General features: G+C 44.1%; 1 protein-coding gene across 1 annotated transcript in view; it reads right to left on the bottom strand.

Moving 5' to 3' along the window:
- Positions 1 to 10,721, bottom strand: part of LOC124775831 (serine/threonine-protein kinase 26-like) — a 181,477-nt gene extending 170,756 nt beyond the window's left edge. Inside the window, exon 1 of the mRNA XM_047250664.1 lies at positions 10,039 to 10,721. Coding sequence (XP_047106620.1) covers positions 10,039 to 10,218 — 180 coding nt within the window. The 5' untranslated portion in view covers positions 10,219 to 10,721. The remainder of the gene's footprint in view (positions 1 to 10,038) is intronic.
- Between the last annotated feature and the right edge of the window lie 16,465 nt (positions 10,722 to 27,186).

The following is a 27,186-nucleotide window of genomic DNA, read 5'->3' as shown; positions in this document are numbered from 1 at the left end:
CGTTGCAAACCAATAATTTTCGAAAGGAACCGAATGAACATTAACAATTTCAATTTTGCTATAAATACTGTATTTTAGTTAAGAGACAGGAGGACAGCTACGTAGAAAGGAAATGTTACGTAGCACTCAGTTTCTAGACGATTCACCACTTCCGGTTTCTTGGGGAACCCAGTAAAACAAAGATCGCACACGCAAACAAAGCGATCGAAATGAGGTAGCGCCCAACAGGTATGCGACATACCTAACATATAAGCAACACGGTTAGAAGAGACAAAAGCTACCAGGAAAACTACCGTAGTCTACGCGTACTTACGATAGCTTACGGTAGTTTTTGCTACTCTAGTCCTAAGTATGCTATGTCGCACGGAAAGATGCCTTCGTGTGAGGTGAGCTAACCAGAGAATTAATGAAATTTCCATACTAGTCGCAGTACGTTATTCCGATCTACCGGCAGATTGTTTATAAATATTCTTTGTACTTATGATCAGAAGCCCTCGAGTTTCCACATAGGTGGTATTATTAAGATACCGCGACGTTTAGAAGAGTGTTATACACCATCAGCATCTCGCGCTGTACTTACGATGGTAAGCTCTCGAGTTCCCATGTAGGTGGTATAGTTGAGATACCACGATGTTTCGACGAGTGTCATAGTACCATCAAGATGTCGCGAAGTGAAGACATATTGTGGATGTCCCTGTATACTTCAGCACTTCGTCAGAAGATGATAATATGGTACTCTTCGGAATGTCGCGGTTATCTCAACGCTGCCACCAGGCTGGAAGCCCGACAGCTTTTCGTAAGCGCCGGGGAAGTCTACATTCACACACTGTCTCTACTTTATTAGATTTTACACTTTTTGTTAACGGGTACTTGTAATGTTTCCGATCATGAGGATCTACCGTCGCTCACTGGGACAGTTCGGCGAATAATCTTAGACCAGAATGAGGAAAGAGATCTTCCATGAAGGCGGTCACATCCTGGCGCCTAGGTATGATGATATAAGGAAATCGAGATGGCTGCATGAAGGTCTGAATGAAATTCCACACTACCGTAAATTAGGTGACTCTTTCATTGAGCCAACTTCAGCGTGCTTTGCTGTAACTCGTGGGACTACGTCTGCCTGTGTATTCACTGGCTTGATCCTTCAGGGACGGATGAGGAACACTGTCCACGACAGGCAAGCGTTCACATGCAGTTCGCAGTCATACACCAAGAGCTTTCATTTTTATACTTTTCATTTGCTGTGAATTTTTGTTTGTTAGAAACACCAGTCGCGAAACACTACAGTATATTTCGATAGAAAACGTTTAGCCACAGAAAAATTTCCTTTGCCTTTGGAAAAAAAACAACCACCATACACACACACTGAACTCAAAGACATCGAAAATAAAAGCGAGATAAAGAGATAAACATCACTGAAGGTTACGTATCTTCCTTAGTTCGTTTATATGACACAGAACACTACACTGCAAGGCAAACACGTTGCGTGCGTAAGCCTATTCGGCATCTCTCGTCCGTTTCATCACGAGGTCGCGGCATCATCTGGAAAGCAGCGCAGAATTATAAAGCCTCTGGTAGCCAGGTTGTCGTCGTATGGCAAGTCGGAGCGACGTTGGGACGTTGGCCCGTCTCACGCCACACGGGGCCGCCGGCCTGGACACCAGAGCCCAGGGCCTCGCAACGGTCGCCTAAGGAAATGCGTGCCACATCGTGCTGGCATGCGCCCACGGCCAACGAGGACGCCGTGCGGCAAGGCTGGTCGGCCGCAGAGCACACACAAACTCCGCCTGTCCCACACTCGTCACCGTCTCCGCTCGGGTCCGTTCTGTGTATAAACGCCATTGTGCTTACTGGCGTCTGCATCAGACCAACTGTTTCTGTCACTAACCTGCCACTTTAACTACGATGATTTTACAATAGTAAAATAAAAATCCTAATACCATACCTTTCACTTTAAATTCCGCCTTGAATTACACGTTACTTTTAGGGCAGTTATCAGAGCTGCTCTCTTCTTAAGGAGTTCACTTTTTTTAAAAATACTAGCTGACAAAACCAGCACTGCCCTGGAATTTATACTGCTAATTTTCTATTAGAAACGAAAATAATTAACTGTAGATATAGTGCAACAAAAAAACTTCATTTCTATGAAGTCGAGAAAACACTTTTGAAATTATGAAACAGTCGTACAAAAAATTCGCATAAACGTAGAAACGCAATGCCTGTTTAATTCAGAACCTGATTATAAACAATATTTCCAGTTACATGTCCAAGTAGCTGGGCGTAGCTGCTTCGCGTGTCTACAACGTCTCTAAAGCGACGCCTCTTCGATCTCTGTAGACGACTACTGTTTTCGGCTACAGCTGGTTCCGCTTCGCAGCTGAAAACTGTTAAAAACGCTGCCAGGAGTCAGGGATATCCTCAAGTTGCCTCGACTGTAGGAGTGTCTTAGTAATAAATAACAAATGTATTAGAACTTCATGCATAATGCGTCATTTTTTCACGGATCTCAATGTTTATGACGTCATATCTCTTGAACTGGATCATATCCCCACAGCGACAGTTGTCTGACAGTAAGGGATATATGTACCAAGATTGGCTGAAATCGATCCAGGAGTTCAGGAGGACATATGGTACACACACTTTTTTATAATGTGCATGGGTTCTTTTTCTTTTTATGAGGACAGGACTGTCAGGCTGGCTGTTGCCTAACTTCGTTCTTTTCGGTCAAATGTCATCAGTCTGGGAGTGGGGCAAAGGCGTACCTAACTGGAAATATCTGAAACGTGATTCCAGTTACGGCATAAATGTGACAAGCAAGAGAAACTTCCCGAAAAATCTCGGTCGAAACCTGTTGTCTGAACACGTATAATTTTTGAAACCTTGTTAAAAATATTGCTCTGTGACTTACTAATACGGAAATGTAAGTCGTCATCGAGCCGGACGCTGGTTTCATCGCCACACTGCTGAACTAAGCATGGTCTTATTGCAAGTGGTATGCTCTCGCCGGCTTCCGAACTGAACTGATTTACTCAAACGATTATTAGGGGAGCTACAGTTTAACGTCGACTCCGAACCATGATGCACCTCGCTGTTATTTCTTATTAACAAGCTATTGTCAGAAATGGAAGATGCGATAGACTGACATTTAAGAAATTTAGGATCAATCGAGGATTGAAATTCAGATCTCTGGATTTATAAATTAAACAATACTCCGGACTTAAGCAATTGGTGCGACAGAGTGATAACCATAAAAGTCGAATTCGCGTAATTCGGGGTCAAATTTTGCATATAGATACATAAAAATTATGTTCAACTGGAACCAGAGACAACAGAAAATAACATAATTTTGAAGAAAAATGTTCTATTCCAGTTGCACCACGCACTTTCTTTGTCCACATCCTTGTTTGTGTGTGGGGTGTGTGTGTGTGTGTGTGTGTGTGTGTGTGTGTGTGTGTGTGTCAAGCAACCTCGGAACATTAAGAGTGTTATTTGGAAGTGCCAAATTGAACGCTTCCTTTCTGTATTTATCAGTCGTTTCCCGCGTGCTTAATGCACACATACTCGAGACCAAGGTAATTATAAGGCGAAAGAAACGAATTTGATTGCAGGAAATGCACATACGTAAGGTGAAGTGCGTGCATATTTGGCGTCTCTTCAGCGCTGTGTGATGTGATGCATGGAGAGTGTGCGTAGTATGAACCACTATTGTATTTTTAATGGACCCTTGCCGTTTCATGTTGTTACGTAAACATTGTGACTTCACTAACTGAAAAGTGTCGTTGGATCCTCATACTCATACTCATTTTCAGTCTTATGTTTGTCTCATTATCGTTGCTGATTCTGTGATCTATGGAAACTCTTGTGCTTTTATTTCCTGTGGTATAGATTCCATACATTCAATCCCTATTAGATTCTATGCCCAATTCGCAGCTAAGTTAGCCCTTCTGTTAACAATTAGCTAATACCTGGGTGTGACACTTAATAGCGACATTAAGTGGAACGGTCACATACGCTCAGCCGTGGGTAAAGCAGGCAGCAGACTTCAGCTTATTGGTGCAATACTAGCGAAATGCAATCAGTCTATAAAGGAGATTGCTTATAAATCTTTCGGGAAACCCATCCTGGGAGACTGTTCAAGTGTGTGGGACCCATACCAAATAGGACTGGCAGGGCACAGAAGGGCAGCACGAATGGTCACAGGTTTGTCTGACACTGGCAGAGACTTGAAGATAAACGCAAATTACCCGTAGAAAGTCTGCTAACGAAATTTCAAGAACTGGCTTTAAATGATGACTCCAGGAATATATGATAATCCCTATATGGGAACAAACAAGGACTTTGTTCAGAAGATTAAATTGGAAGGGACTGGGTTGCAGTAAGAGATTATCTCGTTCATTCTGCAGGTTAAGGCTTATTTTTCTGTTGATCTCGTACGCTCTTCAGACGCACACGGCAGCATCCAACAAGTGAGATGATTGCACTTAAAAACAGGCCTGGATGTACTGCTGCTGTGATGTGCCATGCGCTCAAGTTGCCTTGAGTGGGTGTGATCCCTCCTCTGTCGCCAGTATCTCTTATTATATCTTTAACTTTATGTTTACTGTTGTTCAGGTTTAGAGGCTAGAAAACGAAAATCAGCTCATCAATAAATCAACAATGACTGAGGTAACTATCAAATGCTTTTATTACATCATCTTTCTTCAGCACGGAATGGCGCAGCGTGTTACCCCAGACAGTAGATCACCGTCAATTTGACTCATTTTCCGCGTGCGAACTGTGTTGTGGAATATTCCTGGCCGCAGACAGTAGCTACAGCCCGCAACACCACCTACGACCTTGAGTTTCGTCGGTGAAAAATAAAACTACCCCTAACTGCCATCAGCAGATCCTTGAATTGACAGTAAGGCACGGCCGAGTGGCATAATACTTTGACGTTTTTTGGAAGAAATGGGCAGCTCCCGATACTCATATGGCTCCCTGCAGGGTGGTAATACAGTGTAATGTCCTACAGGGCAAATGATAAGGTACAGGGAGATCTTCAGCAACAATAATTACAAAACAAGGTCTAGAAAACTATAAAACTCGACAGGTGTAAGGCTTGCAAAACGCTGGAGATGTTTAGGTGGCCACGATATTTAGCTCATTTTCGGGAGGAGAAGAGTTCGAATACTCATCTTTTCATACCGATTTACGCTTCCAGTGATTTCTGAAAATTACTCCGGGGCTCAGCTACGAGACACTCTTCGAACAGGGCACGGACGATAGTTGCACCTATCCCTGTCCTGGTATATCCTAATGATATCGAAGAAAATTTGACTTTCATCCCACCGAAGGCAATGAAAACCAAAATGTTTGGGCGACTTGTAATTAATATGGTGACAAACATAATATTGCAAGATCAGAAACAATCAAGCAAAGTTTAACCAAATTAGACAAGAGTACAAAAACTCGACTAACAGATAATATCATTAACTCAAACATTCTTTCTTATCCTCTTGAGTTTAATGGGTTTTAGACCGAACAGTTTGAATCGTTAGCAGAGAGTCCACACGAACACTGCAAAACGTATACGCAACTGGCTGACCAAATACGTCCGAGGTCAATCCATCTTGTTGCACGAAGGACTAACTGCATTCCTGCAGAGTCAAACAGCTTACGGCCCTCCTAAACACATATATGCTGTTCTCTCCAGTTATTTTCTTTACGGAAATGTGAACGAAATTACATACAGACGAATCTGTCAGCTGAAAATTCTGAATATTTCTGGATAAAAAGTTGAAGACCTGCAGAAGCTGAGCGGGCTTTACGGTCCGAAGACGGAAAAGAGTATACTGTTGATTTCAGAATGCAACTGTTTAAGAATCCGTTAACGCTTACACCATCAGACACACAATACCGAGCAACAATAGGGTATTGTCGGTTATGTGGAAGAATCCCTTATCATAGGTCGGTAAACTGGTAACACACATCTTTCTTCATTATTTAAGACCAACTGGCGTTGAACAGTAGTGAAGCTTACACCTGGGACGATGGTGAGGAGATGGCAGAAACAAGCAGTACGAATATTTTCCAGTGTTGATGGATGCACTTAGCTAACTCTGCTAGCTTCTGTGTGGCATCTGCTGGAACTGCCTTCCTTCACACCTCACCGTGCACTACATAATGGACTCTTACCGGCCCTTCACGTCCGTGCATACTTATCTATGCCATACCTCCACTGACCAGGAAGGTAAAAGATGCCAGACGTGGAGTCTTCTTCAGGATGACAGCAGAAGCATTGAAACTACGCTCCCTCTAACGAGTGAAACATACAAAGTACCCAATCACATTTGCCGTTTTCAGTAAATTTCCAGACGATCTCAAAAGTAATTAAACGCTCTTGGCGTTATCGAGTTCTCTTAACTATCGGAAAATACTCGCGTGATAAGATTAAATTCCATTTTCAGAAGTATGTACAAAGAAGTGCTATAAGAATATTGTCTGCCAGCCGAACAGTCCAATGAGAGGTATACAGGTATATTCCACTGGATTCGACAAGCCTTAAAAGAACATGACTCCTAGCACTTCTTCAGATGGAAGGGAGACATTTTTCTCCACGTCTTCCGTGACTGAATATCCAGCAAAAAGATTATGCCTTAGCAAAAGTGTCACATTACAACTAACGCAGTAGTATCCACTTTTAACAACCAGCGCACTAAACCAAAGAAAGCAGTTTCACTGAGAAGCATTAAACGCAACATAAGCTCACTGTAATTAAATGAGGAAATTTATGGGGTCTTTCGAGGGCACATACGCACATGAAGTCCGATGAATAGACAGTAAGAAAGACTTAGTTTCCGAACTACGTCGTATCGAAGATCCATACAAAGTGGCAGGAACACAAATGGGGGACATTCCAGGACGGTTGTGGTGGCTGATAATCCTCAGAAGAGTGTTTTCACTACACGGGCAGTCTTAGTCTCGTTGAGCAACTGGTTGCGATGGTCGTTAACTTTCACATATCCAGGTACAAGATAAACGGATTCAAATATAGGATTGCGATGGTCGTTAACTTTCACATATCCAGGTACAAGATAAACGGATTCAAATATAGGTATGCACTAAGCGAGGCACAAACACTTGTATCGGCGTGTAACATGTAGTTCATCTTTCGATAGAACATCAAGTTGCTTTCAGACTGGTAGAGGTATAGACTGTCAAGAATGGCAATTAGCAGACGAAAAGAAGAGGGCAAGTGTACATTGTCGTTGCCTGTAAACATGAAGACTTGCAATGTGAAGAGCGTAATTGGACGAAAAGGCCCGTTGTCATTGGACGCGATCGGCGATCACCGGAGCTAGTCACAATCTTCAAGTATGTACGAGATTCTGATCGGAACGATTTAAGACTAAATGATTTCATAAATCTAAGCCTGAGGAAGGAAGGCAAATGCCACAATCGGATTTATTGGAACAATTCTGAATATGTGTAATTCAGGCACGAAAGGGGTCGCTTATAAATCGAGTCCGTGAGAATAATCTCGGTCCGGAGAAAGAAGTAATGCTGAACGATTTGTTCCATGTTTGTTTAGTGAGCGTGACCGTGACGTACGACGGAAATGTTTAACTAACTGCAGTGGGCGACGTTATAAGAGGGATGGTATGCACTGCGGAAAGCTTGTAGTGGCAAACTTACGATGGCTGAAGTTCCGAAACGATTCAAGGGCCGTATTAATTCAACGAACGTGTATCTCGCGTTAAGATCAAGACGCTACAATTGGATAAATTTGAACCCATATTTGTGGTTCCGTAGCTCAGTGTGAAAATACCGGACTAGAAATCTACAGATCCGACGTTCGATACCTGACGGTCCTATATTTGTCGTCATATCTTTCACTTCTGGGGACGACAAGAACCACCGCGGTTCAGGGTTCACTTTCTGCTATTGGCCCATTGTAACTGGCTGGTGAAATCCGTTGAAAGCTCACATTATGTATATAAATGAACTTCTAGATAATGTCAGAAGTTCCACGAGGCTTTTCGCGGATATTACTGTTGTATAGAAGTCACAACACTAGAAAACTGCAGCGAAATGCAGGAAGACCTGCAGTGGATCGACAGCTGGTGGAGGGATTGGCAGCTTACCCTCGACATACGCAAATGTAACGTACTGCGTAACAGATAAAAAACTGGTGACTATGATTACACAACACTGCAGAGCAATCACTGGGAACAGTTACTTTCATAAAATATTTAGGAATATGCGTAGGGAACGATTTAAAGTGGAACCATCCCATAAAACTAAGCGCTGGCAAGGCAGATGCAAGACAGATTCACTGGAAGAATCTTCAGAAAATGTATTCCTTCCACAAAGGAGCTAGCTTAAAAACCCTTTTTCGATCAAAAACTTTAATACTGCTAGTCCGACTGGCGTCGATACAAAATAAGATTGATGGAGGAAATAGAGAATATCCGAAGAAGAGCAGCGCGTTTCGTTACAGGTTCATTTAGTAAGGGCGAAAGGGCGTCGCGGAGATGCTCAGTCAATTCCAGTGGCAGGCGCTGCAAGAGAGGCGTTCTTATGACGGTGTGAAGGACAGATGGAAAATTAAAATTCTGTCGCCAGTGACGTCATTAGAGATGGTACACAAGCTCGGATTTTTTGTAGGATGGGGGTGTGGTCTACCGACCGCGTATTGAGAACGTTCGTTCCTAGAGTCAGTCAATATACAGGGTGTTCGTAAATTCCGGATTACAAACTAGAGGAGTTGTGGAGGGGATTGAGTACATAATATTTTGAACAGGGTACCATGGCGAGAAATGTAAACTAACGAAGTTATAGGCGCCGGCGATTTGGGTTATTCCGTGGTGACGTTACCAACTATCTAGGATGATGGAGAAGGATAAATGTATCAATCTGAAGTCAGGATACATGTACCGGAAACTAACGAGTCGAAATTTAGAAGAAAAAACCGTTCTGATACCTCTGACAGTGGAATACATGTACTGATACTGATGTTGGCAAGATTGGGTAAGGAATTTTCAGAGGTGATAGTATGGACCGAAACAAGGAAAATATGTGCAGTAACCATGGGTTCTAAGATGCATACATGAGGAGCGACGAACACTTATTCCTCTTCGCTACTGTGAAACACATCTCGTTCATTGAAAAAATGCGCATAGCTCTTTGAGTATGAATTCTAAGCCCATGTATACTAGACTTTTCTCTTATTTTGGTCCATACTAACAGCTCTGAAAACTGCCTACCGTAAAATCTTAGCAACATTACCGGTACATTTATTCCACTATCAAAGATATCAGAATAGCTTTCGATGATAACTGTTGAAGCGTTCGTTTCCGGTACAGGGATCCTTACCTCAAATTGATACAGTCAGCTTTCTCCACCATCCTAGACAGTTTGTAACATCATCAGGAAATTATCTTGTATATACATACATTTAAAGGTTACGGGGCTTAAAAGTTTGACACTCTGCAGCGTCGTTGGATGACGTTCTGGACATGGGTTCCTATTCAAAATAGCCTATTATATACTCACTCCCCTCTACAAGTATGTAACGGAAATTTCCGAACACTATGTATATTGCTTCCTTCTTTGTGTGCATTGCGGAGTGTCCATGAAGCTGAAGCGCTTCGAGTTCATACTTAGGCTCATCAACAGTCACTTCCCGAGAACCAGTCGCGACTGGAAAAGGAAAAGGGGGACCTGACATACCCAAAGCACCCTCCGCCATAGGTCGAAAGGTGGCATGCGGAGTATAGCTGTAGATGTAGACCAAGTCTTGTGCATCACTGCGGTTTGGAACCAACCTTGGGGCTGATGACAGCCTCACTTACTTGCGCAGATGTACCGAGTCTTTCTTCCCGCGCAATATCCGTGTATGGAATCAGTTGGGGAGAGAGGTGGCAGGGGGTGGGTGGGAGGGGGATTATGACCCTCGTATAATATACACCCTCCGTCAGACATCGTACAATGGCTTGCGGAGCACAGAAGTAGATTCAAGGCGCCCTGACCAGAGCACGCTGTGTGGGTGTCGCTCACCAAAGGTCCGCCTCCGGCGCCGGCGCCGTTCCTGTTGGGGGGCGGCAGCGGCGGGGCATGCGCGTGCTGAGACTGCCAGAAGCGCAGGTTGCCGCCTCCGCCGCCGCCGGACGGGCTCCACTGCTGCTGCCGGCTCGACACTCCGTTGCTGCTGCCGTTAGACTCCGACGTGCCCCTCATTGTTGTGACGCGACCATCACTCTCGTCCACACCACACACTACCACGCCTGGCCTCCACTGAGTGGTCAGCTCCAAAGGGCCTACAGTCTTCCTATTTCTGTTTACAGGTATTTTCCTTTGTTAATCCTGCAGTATAAACGTTGACGGAACGGATAATAGGTTCCTTGTACACAGCTGCGTAATCGGCACCAGTAATAACCTCGCAAACCTTAGCACATTGGATCTATTGACCACATTCAGGCGATACTGTTACAGTGTTGGACTGCTTCTGTAGCTGAATACTTTGTGGTGAAGTACATATGGAGAGCACTTCTACAGCAGAATCACCGTCATTTCACGCAGTTGTTAGTTTCGGTGTGGAGACCTACGAAAGAAACTGCCTGGTCCGCCTGGAGAATTACATTCTCGAAACACTGCGTCAGATTCACAGAAGAACAAACACGTACACACTGAGGGCACGCGCAAGCCCACAGCCGCGACCGCGCACCACGCTACCTGCAGACACGGCGCGCCGCTGACTGGCTGGCTGCTGGCGGCCCAGCTGTGGGTCAGCACCAGCCATGACGTGACGGCGCCGCCACTGCCCTCTGGCGGCCACGGCGCTACCTGCCGCGCTACCTGCCTGCCGTGCCCGCGGGCTGCCAACAGCTGCTCACAGCGCGATAAGCGTCGCCTCGCGCCGACAGCCTACGCCGTCGACGTGACTGCACTTCTCCATGTCCCACTTGATCAAATTCCACGCACATACGACGCCGATTCGATTCGGTTACTGGGGAAATGATAACTCATTCTACGAAACTGCTGAGATATCAGGGATAAGATACCATCAGCTAAAAGTTATCTACAAGTTGTAGGCACCAGACTGCACTGATAAGAGTCCAAGGACAAGAAAGGAAAGAAAAATACGTCTATTTAAAAAAAGATATAAAAATTTGCCTGACGCCTTCCTAAGTGACAGTCTTCTCTCCTTCCATCTGACTGTGCAAGCGTAGACCAAACGTGACTATAATTCAAAGAAACCGTCTCGACGGGAATTGAAAGACATATGCCAAATAAATTAATAAGAGGTGGTACTCATCCCCGATGGTACACAAAACATGTCAGAATACTGTTGCAGAAGCAACGAAATTGCCAAATTTAAAAGAACGAAAAACCCAAAGACTGACATAGTTTTACATAAGTTCGTAATTTAGCCCATACTTCAGTGCGAGAGCTTTTAATATTTTCCGACATTCTCGAAATCTGGCAGAAAACACAAAGAGATTCTGGTCGTATGTATAGTACGCCAGGGGCACGACGTAGTCAATACCTTCACCGCGCAATAACAATGGTGATATTACTGATGACACTCCCACTAAACCAAAGTTACTAAACATGGTTTTCCGAAATTCCTTCACAAAAGAAGATAAAGAAAATATTCCAGAATTCAAATCACGAACAACTGCCAACATGAGTAACTTAGACGTAGAAATCCTCAGTATAGCGAAGCATTTTAAAGCAATTAAAAGAACCAAGCCGCTGGTGCTGACTGTATACCAGTCAGGTTCCTTTCAGAGTATCCTGATACGATAGCTCTACAGTTAGCAGTCATATACAACCGCTTGCTCGTACAAAAATCCGTACCCAAAGACTGGAAAGTTGCATAAGTCACACCACTACCAAAGAAAGGAAACAGAGAAATCCGCTGAGTTACACACCTGTATCACAAATATCGATTTGCGATAGGCTTTTTGTACATATACTGTGTTCGAACATTATGTATTATCTCGAAGAAAATGATTTATTGACAAATAGCCAACACGATTCAGAAAAATATCATTGTTGTGAAATGTACGTAATTAGCTGTGTACTCTCACGAAGTAATATGTGAGCTTCTGAGAGGGGTTGTAAAATTGATTCCAAGTTTTTCCAAACGGCTTTTTACACCGTTCCTCACACACGACTTCTAGTCAAATTCCGTGCTTATGGAGTATCGTCTGAATGTAAGACTGAGTTCGTGATTTCCTGTCAAAGGTTACAATGCGCAATAACTGGCGGGAAGTCAACGAGTAAAAAATAAGTAATATCAGAAGTTCCCCAAAGTAGTGTTATAGGTCCTCTGCTGTCCCTGATCTACATAACCGGTTCAAGAGATAATATGAGCAGTCCCATAAGATTGTTTGCAGATGATGCTGACATTTATCGTCTTGTGAAGTCATCAGGTGACAAAAATGAACTGCAAAATGATTTAGACTAAATATCTGTAATGCGCGAAAAGGGAAAACTGGCTCTAAATAATGAAATGTCTAAACTCATTCACATGAGAAATAAAAGAAATTCGCTAAACTTCGGTTACATGATAAATCACACAAATCTGAAGGCAGTAAATTCAAACGAATACTAAGGGATTACAATTATGAATAACTTAAATTGGACGGACTACAAAGATAATGTTTTGGACAAAGCAAACCAAACACTAAGATGTATTGGGAGAACACGTAGAAAATGCAACAGGTCCACTAAGGAGACTGTCTACACCACGCTTGTCCGTCCTCTCCCGGAGTACTACAATGCGGCGTGGGATCCGTAACAGATAGGCTTGACGGCAGACATCGAAAAAGTTCAACGAAGGGCATCTCGTTTTGTATTTTCGCGAAATAGGGGAGAGAGTGTCACGGGTATGATATACGAATTGGGGGTGGCAATCGTTAAAACAAAGGCGTTTTTCGTTGTGACAGGACCTTCTCGAAAAATTTCAACTTTCTCCTCAGAGTGTGAAAATATTTTGTTGGTGTCTAGGTACATAGAGAGAAATGATAATATCATACTGAAATACGAGAAATCAGAGCTCGCACGGAAAAGTTTAAATGCTCGTTTTTCCCGCGCGTTGTTCCCAGAGTGAAACGGTAGAGAAGTCGCTTAAAGTTGGTTGAATGAATCCATTGCCAGGCACTTAATAGTGAACTGCAGAGTTATCATGTAGACGTAGCCATCCCAAATAATTCAACATGCACGATGATCAAGCTGTGGACGAAACCACAAACAAATTTGGATTGGGAACTAAAGTTCAGGAACAAGAAATAAAAACTTCGACGTTTCCTGATTTCACTGTAATTACGAGAGATAGAAAAGGACACAAAGCGCCTCGTCATTCGTCTTGGACTGTGCCTCTTAGCTTTTTTTAAACGTTTTTTTTTGTTAACACTTCGGTACTCATTCTTGCACCTCGTTCCACAAGCTGAACTTGCAGTACGCGTTTGACGCACCGTAAGACACTGGCCGCTGCTTTCTTTGTTGAACTTCTCTGTCACTACCAGTATTTTTAGGAAATGTATTCGCAACTGCGAGTATGAACCACTATTGGCTGTATATTGGAATAACGACAGAGAAAATCTGTGCTGGACGGGAACGCCAACCCGGATTTCCCGCTTTACACGAACGGTCGCCTTAACCGCTTCGCCTATCCGTGCACGAATCACAGTCAGACCCAATTTCCACATGTCGTCGTCCTTGTGTCACAACTGCACACGTACGTTATATATTCCCGTCCAGAAACACAATATTTATCGAGAATCTAGGACCTCGTATTGGGGAAGTAACACGAAATATTTTGTATTTCGACATAACTGTCATGAAGGAGTGACTGAATGACATTTAAAATCTTTATTCGACACCACTTCTGCTGGATAGAGTTTCCCTTCGCATTTCCCCACGGTCTTTCTGATACATCAACATGACCTTCATATTCTCCATTAGAACACACACTAAATGGATTTTTCAATGGTAAAGGAATTGTTTTCAATACCGTTAACTGCGCCTTCAAAAATCGGGATAGAGATACCGACAAACATCAAGCACCCCGTACTTAATCACTGCACAGTATGTGCCTGTGATCATCGGTTAAACCTGTCTACCAGCTATCAGCTGACATTTACGTGAACACTATGGTTATAATGTTTTCGATTAATCACAATAATCGGAAATTAATACATTTTAAATAAGAAAAAAATACTGTCTTATGTGTTACAATTTTAACATAGACTAAGCGATTAACTAATTATCTCTGTCGATATTAACTGACTGGGTAATCGTGTAGAGACACAGAGAATCAAGTTTTTCATGATAACACGAACGCACAAAAGCCACACGGATTTCTTATGACACAGCAAAGCGCTTTCCACAGCAGTCTGGTCTGACAATTACGAATTACGCAGCCGGGCGCAACGGCGGAGAACTTGCCGAGCCATGGCAGCGAGTTACGGCTTTGCAGCGAGAAACGTGTTACGTAACGATGAAATACTTTGAACTTACCTAACGCTGGGTCGCCGAAATGCTGTGCAAGAGAAATCCCGGCGTAGTTTCCCCCGGCGCGCTTCCTATAAAATGGCGAGGGGCTGTTCAAAGCAAAAGTCTTCTCTCTCGTAACACAGTACTGAGCTTTCAAATATTTTATTATCGCCTAGTAAATACAGTATTTACTATAAAAAAATTACGGATCGGTAATTTTGGTCAAGTATCGTGCCAAAAGAAAGATTTTTGCTCATTAGAAAGGATAGTATGTATTACAATACTTCCTGACATTACGGTACCGGTATGTCTAGACTTGCGACGTACGGAAGCACCTCACGTCTTGAGTTCAAAGCCCACAGGGAACTGAAGTTTACTGACAGATTAAAATTGCGTACTTGAGCAAGATTCGAACCAAGGCCTTGTCCATTGGGGTGAAACGATCTTAGCGGCTGAGCTATCGAAGCATGGTTCACGTCCCACGCTCACACCTTTCCTCTCCCAACATCTCTTTCCTACATTCTATTCCCCGTTCACGCACTTAACCCGACAAAACATAACATCTCCTTGCTTACGATTGCGTTTCTCAACAATTCTTTTAACTGTGTATTTTTCCCTTAAAAATATCTGATAAATCTGTACAGTGACACTTAAAAGGCCAAGAGCAGAAGGAGTGCAGGTCTACCTGAGTCGGGGGATGATATTACGAAATGATTCCCAGTTACCTCTCTGCTGAAAACTGTCTGCATTTCTGTTACTTCTTGGTCTATTTTAAGGACCTTAAAGAACTTGGTGCACTTAACTGCTGAGTTCTTGTGCCTTGTGAATTGGTTATGGCCCCCAAATCCCGTCGACATAGTGCCGAAATATTTTGTCAGATGCGGGGGATGTTAGCTTTGGGTCCGAAATTAATGAGCATCTAATCCTCGTAATAGATTACTCTATTAACTGGATCACACTTCCATTTATAATTTATTACGGACCTTGGGCAGCAACGGTCCCCTTATCCGCCCCAATTATGCGCCACCACGACACACCCGTCCCTCAACCCCCCCACCCCCACCCCCACCTCCTCCCTTCCAGATAACTCACAGAAGGAAAAAAACTGAAGCTGGTTTTTCCTTGTAATACGATGCATATGACGATGTAGAAAAGTTGAAGTCCGTGTTTCTAGTAAGCATGCGTTATCTCTCCTTAATGGACAAACAATTCTATTTCCCTGAGGACACTCGAGGAATAATATTAGGCGCAGTGTAAATTAGGCCGGCCGGTGTGGCCGAGCGGTTCTAGGCGCTTCAGTTTGGAACCGCGCGACCCCTCCGGTCGCAGGTTCGAATCCTGCCTCGGACATGGATGTGTGTGATGTCTTTAGGTTAGTAAGGTTTAAGTGGTTCTAAGTTCTAGGGGACTGATGACCTCATATGTTAAGTCCCATAGTGCTCAGAGCCATTTGCATCTTGTAAATTGGGCCGCACACAAAGCTACAACTTGGAAGAAGATTCAGCACTACAAAAATATAAAATGTTCAGCACTTGGAATGAAAAAGAAACTTGCACTAACGCTTGCATTTCCAATTGTTGACTACAGAAGTCCTATACGCCAAGGACATTAAGGGTACTTCTGGTCCCATTATCCCCTCCCGGTTTCCCTGTTCTACTTGCGAATAGAGCATGGAAAGAAAGACCATCGACAAACAAGAGCTGTAATTCGTGTTCTTTTCTCGTCGTGGCTATTTCGAGGGAAATAATATGTTTCCCTACTCTTCATGGGATGGTATCGCAATTTCAGCAATAATTCTATCGATGTTGCACAACGCCTGTCTTGTAGCATCTGCCAATGAAGTTTGTTGAACATCTGCATAACACTTCTCACGCTTACTAAACGATCCCATGGTCAGTCGTATAGTTCTTAATTGGATCTTTCTCTCCCCCCCTCCCCCTGTTAATCCAACCTGCTAAAGGCCTCAGACTGATGAATACACTCAAGAATCGGTCGAATAAGTATTTTGCAAGGCACACCTCTCGTGGATGAATTACATTTGCTTACGATTCTTCCAATTAATCTAAGATTGGATCTGCTTTTTCTAAAATTAGTTTTAAATGTTCATTGCGTTCGTAATCAAACAGTAATGGATCTTATCGCCTGTTTATGCTCAATACGTTACATTTATTTACGTTCAAGATCCTCCGCAGTCTTTCTTGCATTTCATTATCGTCTTCTAGCGTTGCAATCTTTTTATAGACAATAGCTTTGTCTGTGATCCGTCTCTTGGAGTTTCCGACTTACCCACTAGATAACTCATACAGGGCATACATAAAGTCCGGGAACACATTCAATTGTTTGTTGCACAAGAACCAAACACTGTACAGATGTCATACATGTCATTTTGAAGAGAAACCCTGAAAGTTATTTTTTTCTTTCATGTATACTGCCACAGCGTAGTTTGTGAATTTGCCGATAGTCAGAGCTAGTCGCACACATGGCGCGGAGCTTTCTGTGTGTTGGATTTCGACCAAAACAAGTGTGCTACAGCTGTTCAACGGATGTCTAGAACGAAGTGCGGTAAGAAGCCACCAACAAGGAAGGCCATGTACCACTGGCACAAAAAATTCGTTACGGCGGGGTACTTGTGGCCGGCAAAGAGAAGCGGACGTCCCAATGTGGGTGAAGAGAATGTGGAACGCGTACGAGAGACATTCATTAGGATACTCCTACTTGGACGTGTTGCAGCAATGGCTGATGCCTCAAATGCAATCGGACTCTCCGTTCATCTTTCAGCAGGATGGGACTCCACCCCATTTTCATCGTGAAGCTCGTGGGTACCTGAACACGAAGCTGCCGCATCGATGGATCGGCCGCCCTACAGAAGGGGACAGCTGGCCATGAAATGGCCTCCCCGATCACCATATCTCACTCAGCGTGACTTTTTTCTGTGGGGACACATTAAAGATCTGGTGTATGTACCGCCTCTACCACGTGATGCAGCAGAGCTCCGGGAGAGAATACGGGAAGCGATTGCTACAGTCGACGATGCCATGCTGAGACAGGTATGGCAAGAATTCGATTACCGTATTGACGTCTGCCGGGAACTCATGCTTCGCGTATCGAATGTTTGCAAAAGAAAACTTTCAGAGCTTCTCTTCAAAATGCGATATGTATGACATGTGTACAATGTTTAGTTCTTGTGCAATAAGTAATATTTATGTACACCCTGTACTTTTTAATAAATATTTATATGCGGTAAACAGTAGCGTTATTATAGCGCATCTTTGAGTATTCCTGGAATCACCTTTACATTCACCAATTTCGTCCCGTTAAGAATGACGCGTTGAGTTTCACCTGGCAGTAATTCGTAAATCCAGTCAGAAATCTAGTCCGATAATCGGGAAGTTCGCGTTTCGTTCATTACAAGACAATGAGGAAGTATGTCTAAAGGCTTTCGGAAGTCGAAGAACACGGCATCAAAGTGGGCGTCGTTGTCTATCGCGCTCTCCATTTCACTGAACAGAGCGAGCTCTTTTTCACAACATATCTTTTTACAGAATCCGTGCTGATTTTTACAGAAGAAATTCTCGTTCTCCAAAAACGTCGTAATGTGTCGGTATAAAACATCGAGCATACTTCTACCACAGATTGCCCTCAGCGATACAGGCCTACAGTTATGTCTAACGACCCATCTTGAAAACGGAAATGACCAGACCCTTTTTCCAATCGTTTAGTACTCTGCGTTACTCCAGCAACCTAGATAAATTGCTAGAAAGGGAGCAAGTCCTTTCCCATTATCTCTGTAGAGTCTCATGGTTACGTCATTCGGTCTATGTATCTTTCCAATGCTGACCGATTTTAGTAGGTTTTCTATTTCGTGGTCACATGCCTCGCAACACTGTATTACAATCTGATCGATGTGTACGGTCTTTCCCATATCCTTTACAGCTTAGATCTAAACTCTTACACAGGATGTAAAAAAAAACTACGTATACGAATTTGTAGTTATTTGAGAAGACTGTATCCAGAATTGTTTCGAGGTGAAAGGTTACCAAATGATGTCACCTTTCAAACGTTTAATGGCCTCCTCGTGAAACAGGATCTGACGGGAGACTGATACACCTAGCAGTGTGCGAGCAGTCCAGTTTGAGGAAGCTGTGTTACAGCACGAACACACGAACCATAGCCAAAGAACTAAGTACATCCAATACCAATGTGTGGAACTTCCTGCATCACACGGGCATGCGTATATTAAAATATCAGATGTTACAAGACCTATCAGCTGATGATTTTTCCCAACGTGTGGAATTCTGCCAATGGTATCTATACCAAATTGTAAACAAACCTGACTTCCAAATATATATTTTGTTTACGTTGCCTTTACAAGGGAAGGCATATTCAACAGCCACGGAAGCCATGTCTGTGAGTTCGAAAATCTTTAGGGAACTCGTGTGTTTTACTATCAACAGGGATTTACCATAAATATGTGCGCAAGTGTTGTTCACGACCATCCGACTGGGCAGTATTCCCTGCCTAACACGTTCGGTGGAGGAAATTACCGTATCTTTCTATGTGAAGTAGGCCCGAAATATTGGAGAAAGTCCAGCTAGCAGTCAAGAAACCGTTATGGTTCGTGCATGACGGCGTCCTACCACATTTTTCCGCTGATGACAGATAACATTTAGACAATGTTTTCCCCAGTTGTTGGATTGGGAAGGATGGGTCGCTTACCGGGCCCACCACGTTTTCCCGATCTGACTCCTGCTGAGTTCTTTTTGCAGCAGGGGTGGGGGCGAGAAGCGTTAGGGGTGTGGGACACCGATAGCCATTCCGCCGAATTAGCGGTTGCCGTTTGTCTGAAGCTGCAGCCATTATTCGTAAAACACATGGTTGTTCTGAGCGTGTTACATAATTATTAGCACGCAGATGCGAGTTGCGCATTATTGTAAATGTACGGCACTTTCAACAACATTTGTAAAACAATATTCTTCACACGACAGTTTGAACACCGTCACTGGAGATCAATAGCGTCCAAAGCTTTAAGTAACCCGAGTGGAGAAACGGTGCACATGTGATATTTATATCTGAAAAAATTGTTTCTTTTTTCCTCCTCTAAACAGTCCAACACCTTGTGTAGGTAGTTTTTTTACACCCCGTATGAACAGCACGACAAACGATGGGTTTCGGGAGGCCAAAAATCTTTTCGTCCCACTGCATCACACTGCCATCTTCCGCGTATTCTTTTCAGTAGCAGTAACACGACTTTGATAACATCTTCCTTGCAATGACGGAGAGCTGTATGGTATCGCTACCATCAAAAAACAACGATTTCTACTCTTGTTTTTGCAATAAATTTACGAAATAAAAATTTTGTTCACAGAGTGGCAATGCATTATTTTTGAGGAAGTTGCACAGAAATTCTGTCTATCTAAAAGGGGAGATGTGTTCTCACGCCGCTGGTCGTCAAGAGGCAGCTGAAAAAAAAATCTTTTCTCTGTAGAAGAACGACAGCCGAGACTGTTTTACTATTCGCGACAGAAACATTCGAGAACTTTTTACGGCTACGTGCTGCTATCAGCCCCCGTTGGAGTTCTGCAGCAATATGGCCACAGGAAACGGGTGAAAGCCGTTCCAGGAAACGCCTACCTGATAATGGGCAGAGTTGAGCTGAGTTCAGGGAAGGAAAGGTGACAGCAAAACGGCCGAGACAGCGGCTGCTGGCGATAGCCGCCTGCCTGCCCAGCTTATCAATCTAGCCCACGCCGTGCGGCGCCACCGACTGCTGCTGACACTTCCAAGTCGGCACCAATGGGTCTTACCGACCGCCGCGCTGGCCCTGTGTGTGTGTGTGTGTGTGTGTGTGTGTGTGTGTGTGTGTGTGTGTGTGCGCGCGCGCGCGCGCGGGTGTGCGTGGCACACAGCCTATTGTACTGTAAGCACTGGGGGTCGGAGACCTTTGAACATATGCGGGCAGGTCTCATTTCCATTCTAAAGATATAGCGCCCCACCATAAACGTAAAACGGCTGTGGGCCGGCGTTTCCCGGTGCCTCGCCAGTCACCAGAGACGAAATCACCACGGCAGTGGACGAAAGTACACGTCGTACTGCGATATTAGCACCCCGAGAACACGCTTAACGATAACACGCAATTTCAACAGCGACTGCGTGTTATTCCTCACAGATAGGAAACGGAAAAGTATCTTCACTTCCGGGTAACCGGTATTTCGATCCCGATACCGATATTTCTTTACTTGATACCTCTCAACAGATTCTTTTACTCATACAGCAGGTATCGTATCGAATTTCTTCGAAACTATTAATTTAATTTTCATTATTTACCCAAAGGTTTGGCTGTATGACTCAGTTCCAGCATATTCAACAAGCGAACGCGCGAGCACCAACAGGTCAACAGCGGAACGACCGAGAGATTGTACGAGGACACATGCGACGCTACACTAATCTTGGCAGTGTTTCGTTCCCAGTTCTTTCACTTGGAACCCCATTGTTTCCGTAATTCGAATTACTTGTTTCTCTTCGTAATGTTGTTTAAAACGGTTCAAATACAAGAATTACTATATGAAAAGACAGAATGACACTACTAAAACTGAAACTTCCCTTATTTCGATAAACTAGATAGTAATGAAATGAGTGTAAAAGCTGTTTAAAAGATTTGAAGTCTTCGGGGAATATTTCAAACATGTGTGACATGACCGATGCATATAGCTTCACGGTTATGTATCAGTTCAGATATTTATTTCATAAATAAAAGTGGGCACTTTTGCAAGGAGGGTGAAAGTTCTGATATATGGGAGTGACTCACCGGCATTATTTTAGTTTACTGTCCAGTGTCGGCAGAAAGCTTTAAAAAAATGATTCAAATGGCTCTAAACACTACGGGACTTAACATCTGAGGTCATCAGTCCCCTAGACTTAGAACTACTTAAACCTAACTAACCTAAGGACATCACACACATCTATGCCCGAGGCAGGATTCGAATATGCGACGTAGCAGCAGCTCGGTTCCGGACTGAAGCGCCTAGAACCGCTCGGCCACAGCGGCCGGCAGAAAGCTTTCACACAGCCTCAAGACTTGGGTAGCAGACACTAGGCGGGACGCGTGGGGTACTCCACCCGCCGAATTCTCTACTGGGGATTTCCTGGCACAAATGTCTATGCGCGGCTGCAGGATCGCCTATGATCCGAAGTGCCTACTTAAGTTGTGACAAGTGCCTTGTCTTCCTCGATGTCAACAGCAATAACGCCTTCAGCTTTCCTCACAATATGAAAAAATTCTCACTATCAACATAATAATTTGACCAATCCAGTGTATTGTCCCAGCTACTGCTGATAGATAAAAAATAGTTTTTAGATAATCGAGTTTTATAAATTATGGCAATTAAAAAGCTCTCGTCGGAAATCATATCTTAGCAAGGTGGTCTACTATGATGGATTTGGGTGAGATTTCACTTTAAATACTTTTACAGATTGCAAAGTCATTGTTTTTTTCAGTTCGTGTTATGCCCTTCTATTGTAAACGGGCACATTTTATACTGCTTTCCAAATAACGGGCCAGTGGTGGAAAAATGTCTGTATGTACCTAATCTTTCTATCAAAGATAAGTATCGATACCTCGAAGTATCGATTTATGAAGCCTATACTTTTTTACGATAGAGCCGGTCGGATAGCTAAGAGCGTTAATTTTGGGAAGTGTACCTTCCCCGGATCGAATCCGTCTCGCCCATTAACGACGAGGGCTGGTGAACCAGCCTGCCTGGATGTGGTTTTTGGGCTGTTTATCCCCCAAGAAGAATGTAGTAATTCCAATCCCAAAGAAAGCAGGTGTTGACAGATGTGAAAATTACCGAACTATCAGTTTAATAAGTCACAGCTGCAAAATACTAACACGAATTCTTTACAGACGAATGGAAAAACTGGTAGAAGCTGGCGTCGGGGAAGATCAGTTTGGATTCCGTAGAAATGTTGGAACACGTGAGGCAATACTGACCCTACGACTTATCTTAGAAGCTAGATTAAGGAAAGGCAAACCTACATTTCTAGCATTTGTAGACTTAGAGAAAGCGTTTGATAATGTTGACTGGAATACTCTCTTTCAAATTCTGAAGGTGGCAGGGGTAAAATACAGGGAGCGTAAAGCTATTTACAATCTGTACAGAAACCAGATGGCAGTTATAAAAGTCGAGGGGCATGAAAGGGAAGCAGTGGTTGGGAAGGGAGTGAGACAGGGTTGTAGCCTCTCCCCGATGCTATTCAATCTGTATATTGAGCAAGCAGTAAAGGAAACAAAAGAAAAATTCGGAGTAGGTATTAAAATCCATGGAGAAGAAATAAAAACTTTGAGTTTCGCCGATGACATTGTAATTCTGTCAGAGACAGACAAGGACTTGGAAGAGCAGTTGAACGGAATGGACAGTATCTTGAAAGGAGGGTATAAGATGAACATCAACAAAAGCAAAACGAGGATAATGGAATGTAGTCGAATTAAGTCGGGTGATGCTGAGGGAATTAGATTAGGAAATGAGACACTTAATGTAGTAAAGGAGTTTTGCTATTTGGGGAGCAAAATAACTGATGATGGCCGAAGTAGAGAGGATATAAAATGTAGACTAGCAATGGCAAGGAAAGTGTTTCTGAAGAAGAGAAATTTGTTAACATCAAGTATAGATTTAAGTGTCAGGAAGTCGTTTCTGAAAGTATTTGTATGGAGTGTAGCCATGTATGGAAGTGAAGCATGGACGATAAATAGTTTAGACAAGAAGAGAATAGAAGTTTTCGAAATGTGGTGCTACAGAAGAATGCTGAAGATTAGATGGGTAGATCACATAACTAATGAGGAGGTATTGAACAGAATTGGGGAAGATGAGTTTGTGGCACAACATGACTAGAAGAAGGGATCGGTTGGTAGGACATGTTCTGAGGCATCAAGGGATCACCAATTTGGTACTGGAGGGCAGCGTGGAGGGTAAAAATCGTAGAGGGAGACCAAGAGATGAATACACTAAGCAGATTCAGAAGGATGTAGGCTGCAGTAGGTACTGGGAGATGAAGAAGCTTGCGCAGGATAGAGTAGCATGGAGAGCTGCATCAAACCAGTCAGGACTGAAGACCATAACACATCCCCCATCCAACTAGGTGAATATCACGCTAGTACCCACGTCCCGCTTCAGAGAGACGCTACGCAAACGTTTAGAAAGCGCTCTCACTGTTTAACTCAAATTCATTCTCAATGCAGACGAATGTGGTACAAGAATATCGTCCCCTGAGGAGTGGTGGCATTACGAAGGAAGGGCATCGGGCCACCAATTCCGACGAACACTGCCAAAATCCATATAACAATGCCGACCCCGTAGCAGAAACGGTAAACGTAAAGTGCCCTCCGCTACACACCGTTGGGTGACTTGCGGAGTATAAATGTAGATGTAGATGTAGAGGAAGAAGAAGATACTTTTCTTTCGATACTATTGTAAGGACGACACGGCGTCCGTGGTTACAGGTATGATGCCACTGTGTGGTTTGTGGCAAAAAGTCAGTCTCCACATAGAAAGGTCTGCTATTGAATCTGCAGTCGACCCTAAGGATTACTTCTGTCATTTATCGCTTCTTTTACCTCTAGTATTTTGTTTATTAATATGAAAAATGTAATTCTGCATCGTGTTTAGTGGTAACGTTACACCGTAGTTCCCCCTATAACTGGCTGAGTAAGTCAGTCAGGTTGGAAAGGAAGGAAAGGACATTGCGGTTTAACAACCATTCAACGACGAGGTCGCTAGAGATGGAGCACAAGCTGGAATACAGCAAAGGGTGGAAGACCAAATCGGTCGTGCCCTTTCAAAGGAACTGCTAGGGCATTAGCCTTAAGCGATTTAAGGAAATCACGTGAGAGCATGTAATATCAATGGCCGAAAGTTTCTTTTAGCTGTCGGCCTAAACAGTACGAGTTCAGAGTCTTAACTATTGCGCTCCCTCGCTCGGTTACACAGGGGAAAAGTTTAGAATGTAATTTAGGGTATTGCATGTGGATCATAGCATTGCACGGAAGCGAATTATGGACTGTGGGAAAACCGGAACAGAAGAGAATCGAAGCGTTTGAGATGTTGTGCTGTAGAAGACTGCAGAACATCAGGTGGACTGGTAAGATAAGAAATGCAGTAGCTCACCGCAGAATCGGCAAAGACAGAACCTGTGAAAAACAAGAAGGGACAGAATGATAGGACATGTATTAAGTCATCATGGAATAATGTCCATGGTACTTGAGGAAGCAGTAGAAGGAAAAACTATAGGTGGAGACAGATATTGGAATGTAACCAACAAACAATTTAGGACGATGGGTGAAAGTGCTACTCTGAGAAGAAGAAACTGGCACGGGAGAATTCATACCGAGCCTGATGACCCAAAATAAATTGCCGTAATATCAGACAATCGGTAACGGTGCGTCTTCCCTTCCTTCCCTTTCCAACCGAAAGCTTTTGGTGAACCTGTTCTTCCTCCTACAGGTTTCAAAATGGCTACCTCGCCGAGCGCTAGTGCTGCATAGTCGGCTATATAGTCACAATATCGGGAACTGAAACCTTAGACAATATGTATTTACTTAATGTCTATTTTTCTGTATCTCTCATTGGTCCCGCTTCTCCCTCAGCCGCTTCGTTTTTGTCGTAAGATTCCTTTTTCTTCTGCCATCTGCTTAAGCAAATTAGTTAGAATTACATAATACTATTTCAAACGTGTGTAGCCATTACCTGCTATGTAGAAACATGCATTTGCATCTAATAAAGTATCAGTATGTGTTCTGATGAGACTAAGGGCCCGACGATCTTATTAGGCAGGGTAAACACCCGACAAAGCAAACGAACAAGGCTTAGTTTCACAATCACAAAATACGAAACATTGATTGTATCGCAAATCATTGATTGTATCGCAAATCATTGATTGTATCGCAAATCCATGTAGGAGACGGAATAAACTTTTGTGGCATTCAACATTTTTCTCGCCAGCCAGAAAGAAGACGACTTTTGGCATTAAATTTGTTAGAGTCCTTCAAGCTTTCTCTTTTCCGATGAAATACTCTGAAGCACAGTAGGTAGCGAAAGAAACTATTCGTGCAGATTGATGATGATAATGATAATGATTACGATGATAACTGAGTATTTGATCGCTGGACGAAGAAAATGACTTGTCAGATACTCTGTAACGTATTACAGCCTGCAGCCTATAATCTTAGGCTGGTTTCCAGACAAACAGAGTTTCATAAGTTTTACCACACTCATCTCGTTGTCAGGTAAAACGGAGGGTAGGCCCCCTCATACATTTGCTTCAGCCGTCTCATCAAAATACACTCCTGGAAATGGAAAAAAGAACACATTGACACCGGTGTGTCAGACCCACCATACTTGCTCCGGACACTGCGAGAGGGCTGTACAAGCAATGATCACACGCACGGCACAGCGGACACACCAGGAACCGCGGTGTTGGCCGTCGAATGGCGCTAGCTGCGCAGCATTTGTGCACCGCCGCCGTCAGTGTCAGCCAGTTTGCCGTGGCATACGGAGCTCCATCGCAGTCTTTAACACTGGTAGCATGCCGCGACAGCGTGGACGTGAACCGTATGTGCAGTTGACGGACTTTGAGCGAGGGCGTATAGTGGGCATGCGGGAGGCCGGGTGGACGTACCGCCGAATTGCTCAACACGTGGGGCGTGAGGTCTCCACAGTACATCGATGTTGTCGCCAGTGGTCGGCGGAAGGTGCACGTGCCCGTCGATCTGGGACCGGACCGCAGCGACGCACGGATGCACGCCAAGACCGTAGGATCCTACGCAGTGCCGTAGGGGACCGCACCGCCACTTCCCAGCAAATTAGGGACACTGTTGCTCCTGGGGTATCGGCGAGGACCATTCGCAACCGTCTCCATGAAGCTGGGCTACGGTCCCGCACACCGTTAGGCCGTCTTCCGCTCACGCCCCAACATCGTGCAGCCCGCCTCCAGTGGTGTCGCGACAGGCGTGAATGGAGGGACGAATGGAGACGTGTCGTCTTCAGCGATGAGAGTCGCTTCTGCCTTGGTGCCAATGATGGTCGTATGCGTGTTTGGCGCCGTGCAGGTGAGCGCCACAATCAGGACTGCATACGACCGAGGCACACAGGGCCAACACCCGGCATCATGGTGTGGGGAGCGATCTCCTACACTGGCCGTACACCACTGGTGATCGTCGAGGGGACACTGAATAGTGCACGGTACATCCAAACCGTCATCGAACCCATCGTTCTACCATTCCTAGACCGGCAAGGGAACTTGCTGTTCCAACAGGACAATGCACGTCCGCATGTATCCCGTGCCACCCAACGTGCTCTAGAAGGTGTAAGTCAACTACCCTGGCCAGCCAGATCTCCGGATCTGTCCCCCATTGAGCATGTTTGGGGCTGGATGAAGCGTCGTCTCACGCGGTCTGCACGTCCAGCACGAACGCTGGTCCAACTGAGGCGCCAGGTGGAAATGGCATGGCAAGCCGTTGCACAGGACTACATCCAGCATCTCTACGATCGTCTCCATGAGAGAATAGCAGCCTGCATTGCTGCGAAAGGTGGATATACACTGTACTAGTGCCGACATTGTGCATGCTCTGTTGCCTGTGTCTATGTGCCTGTGGTTCTGTCAGTGTGATCATGTGATGTATCTGACCCCAGGAATGTGTCAATAAAGTTT

This window comes from Schistocerca piceifrons, chromosome 2 (assembly GCF_021461385.2).
Source record: "Schistocerca piceifrons isolate TAMUIC-IGC-003096 chromosome 2, iqSchPice1.1, whole genome shotgun sequence".
NCBI classification, from domain to species: Eukaryota; Metazoa; Arthropoda; class Insecta; order Orthoptera; family Acrididae; genus Schistocerca; species Schistocerca piceifrons.
The sequence above is the reverse complement of the archived record's forward strand: the minus strand, read 5'-3'. Positions and strand labels throughout refer to the sequence as shown.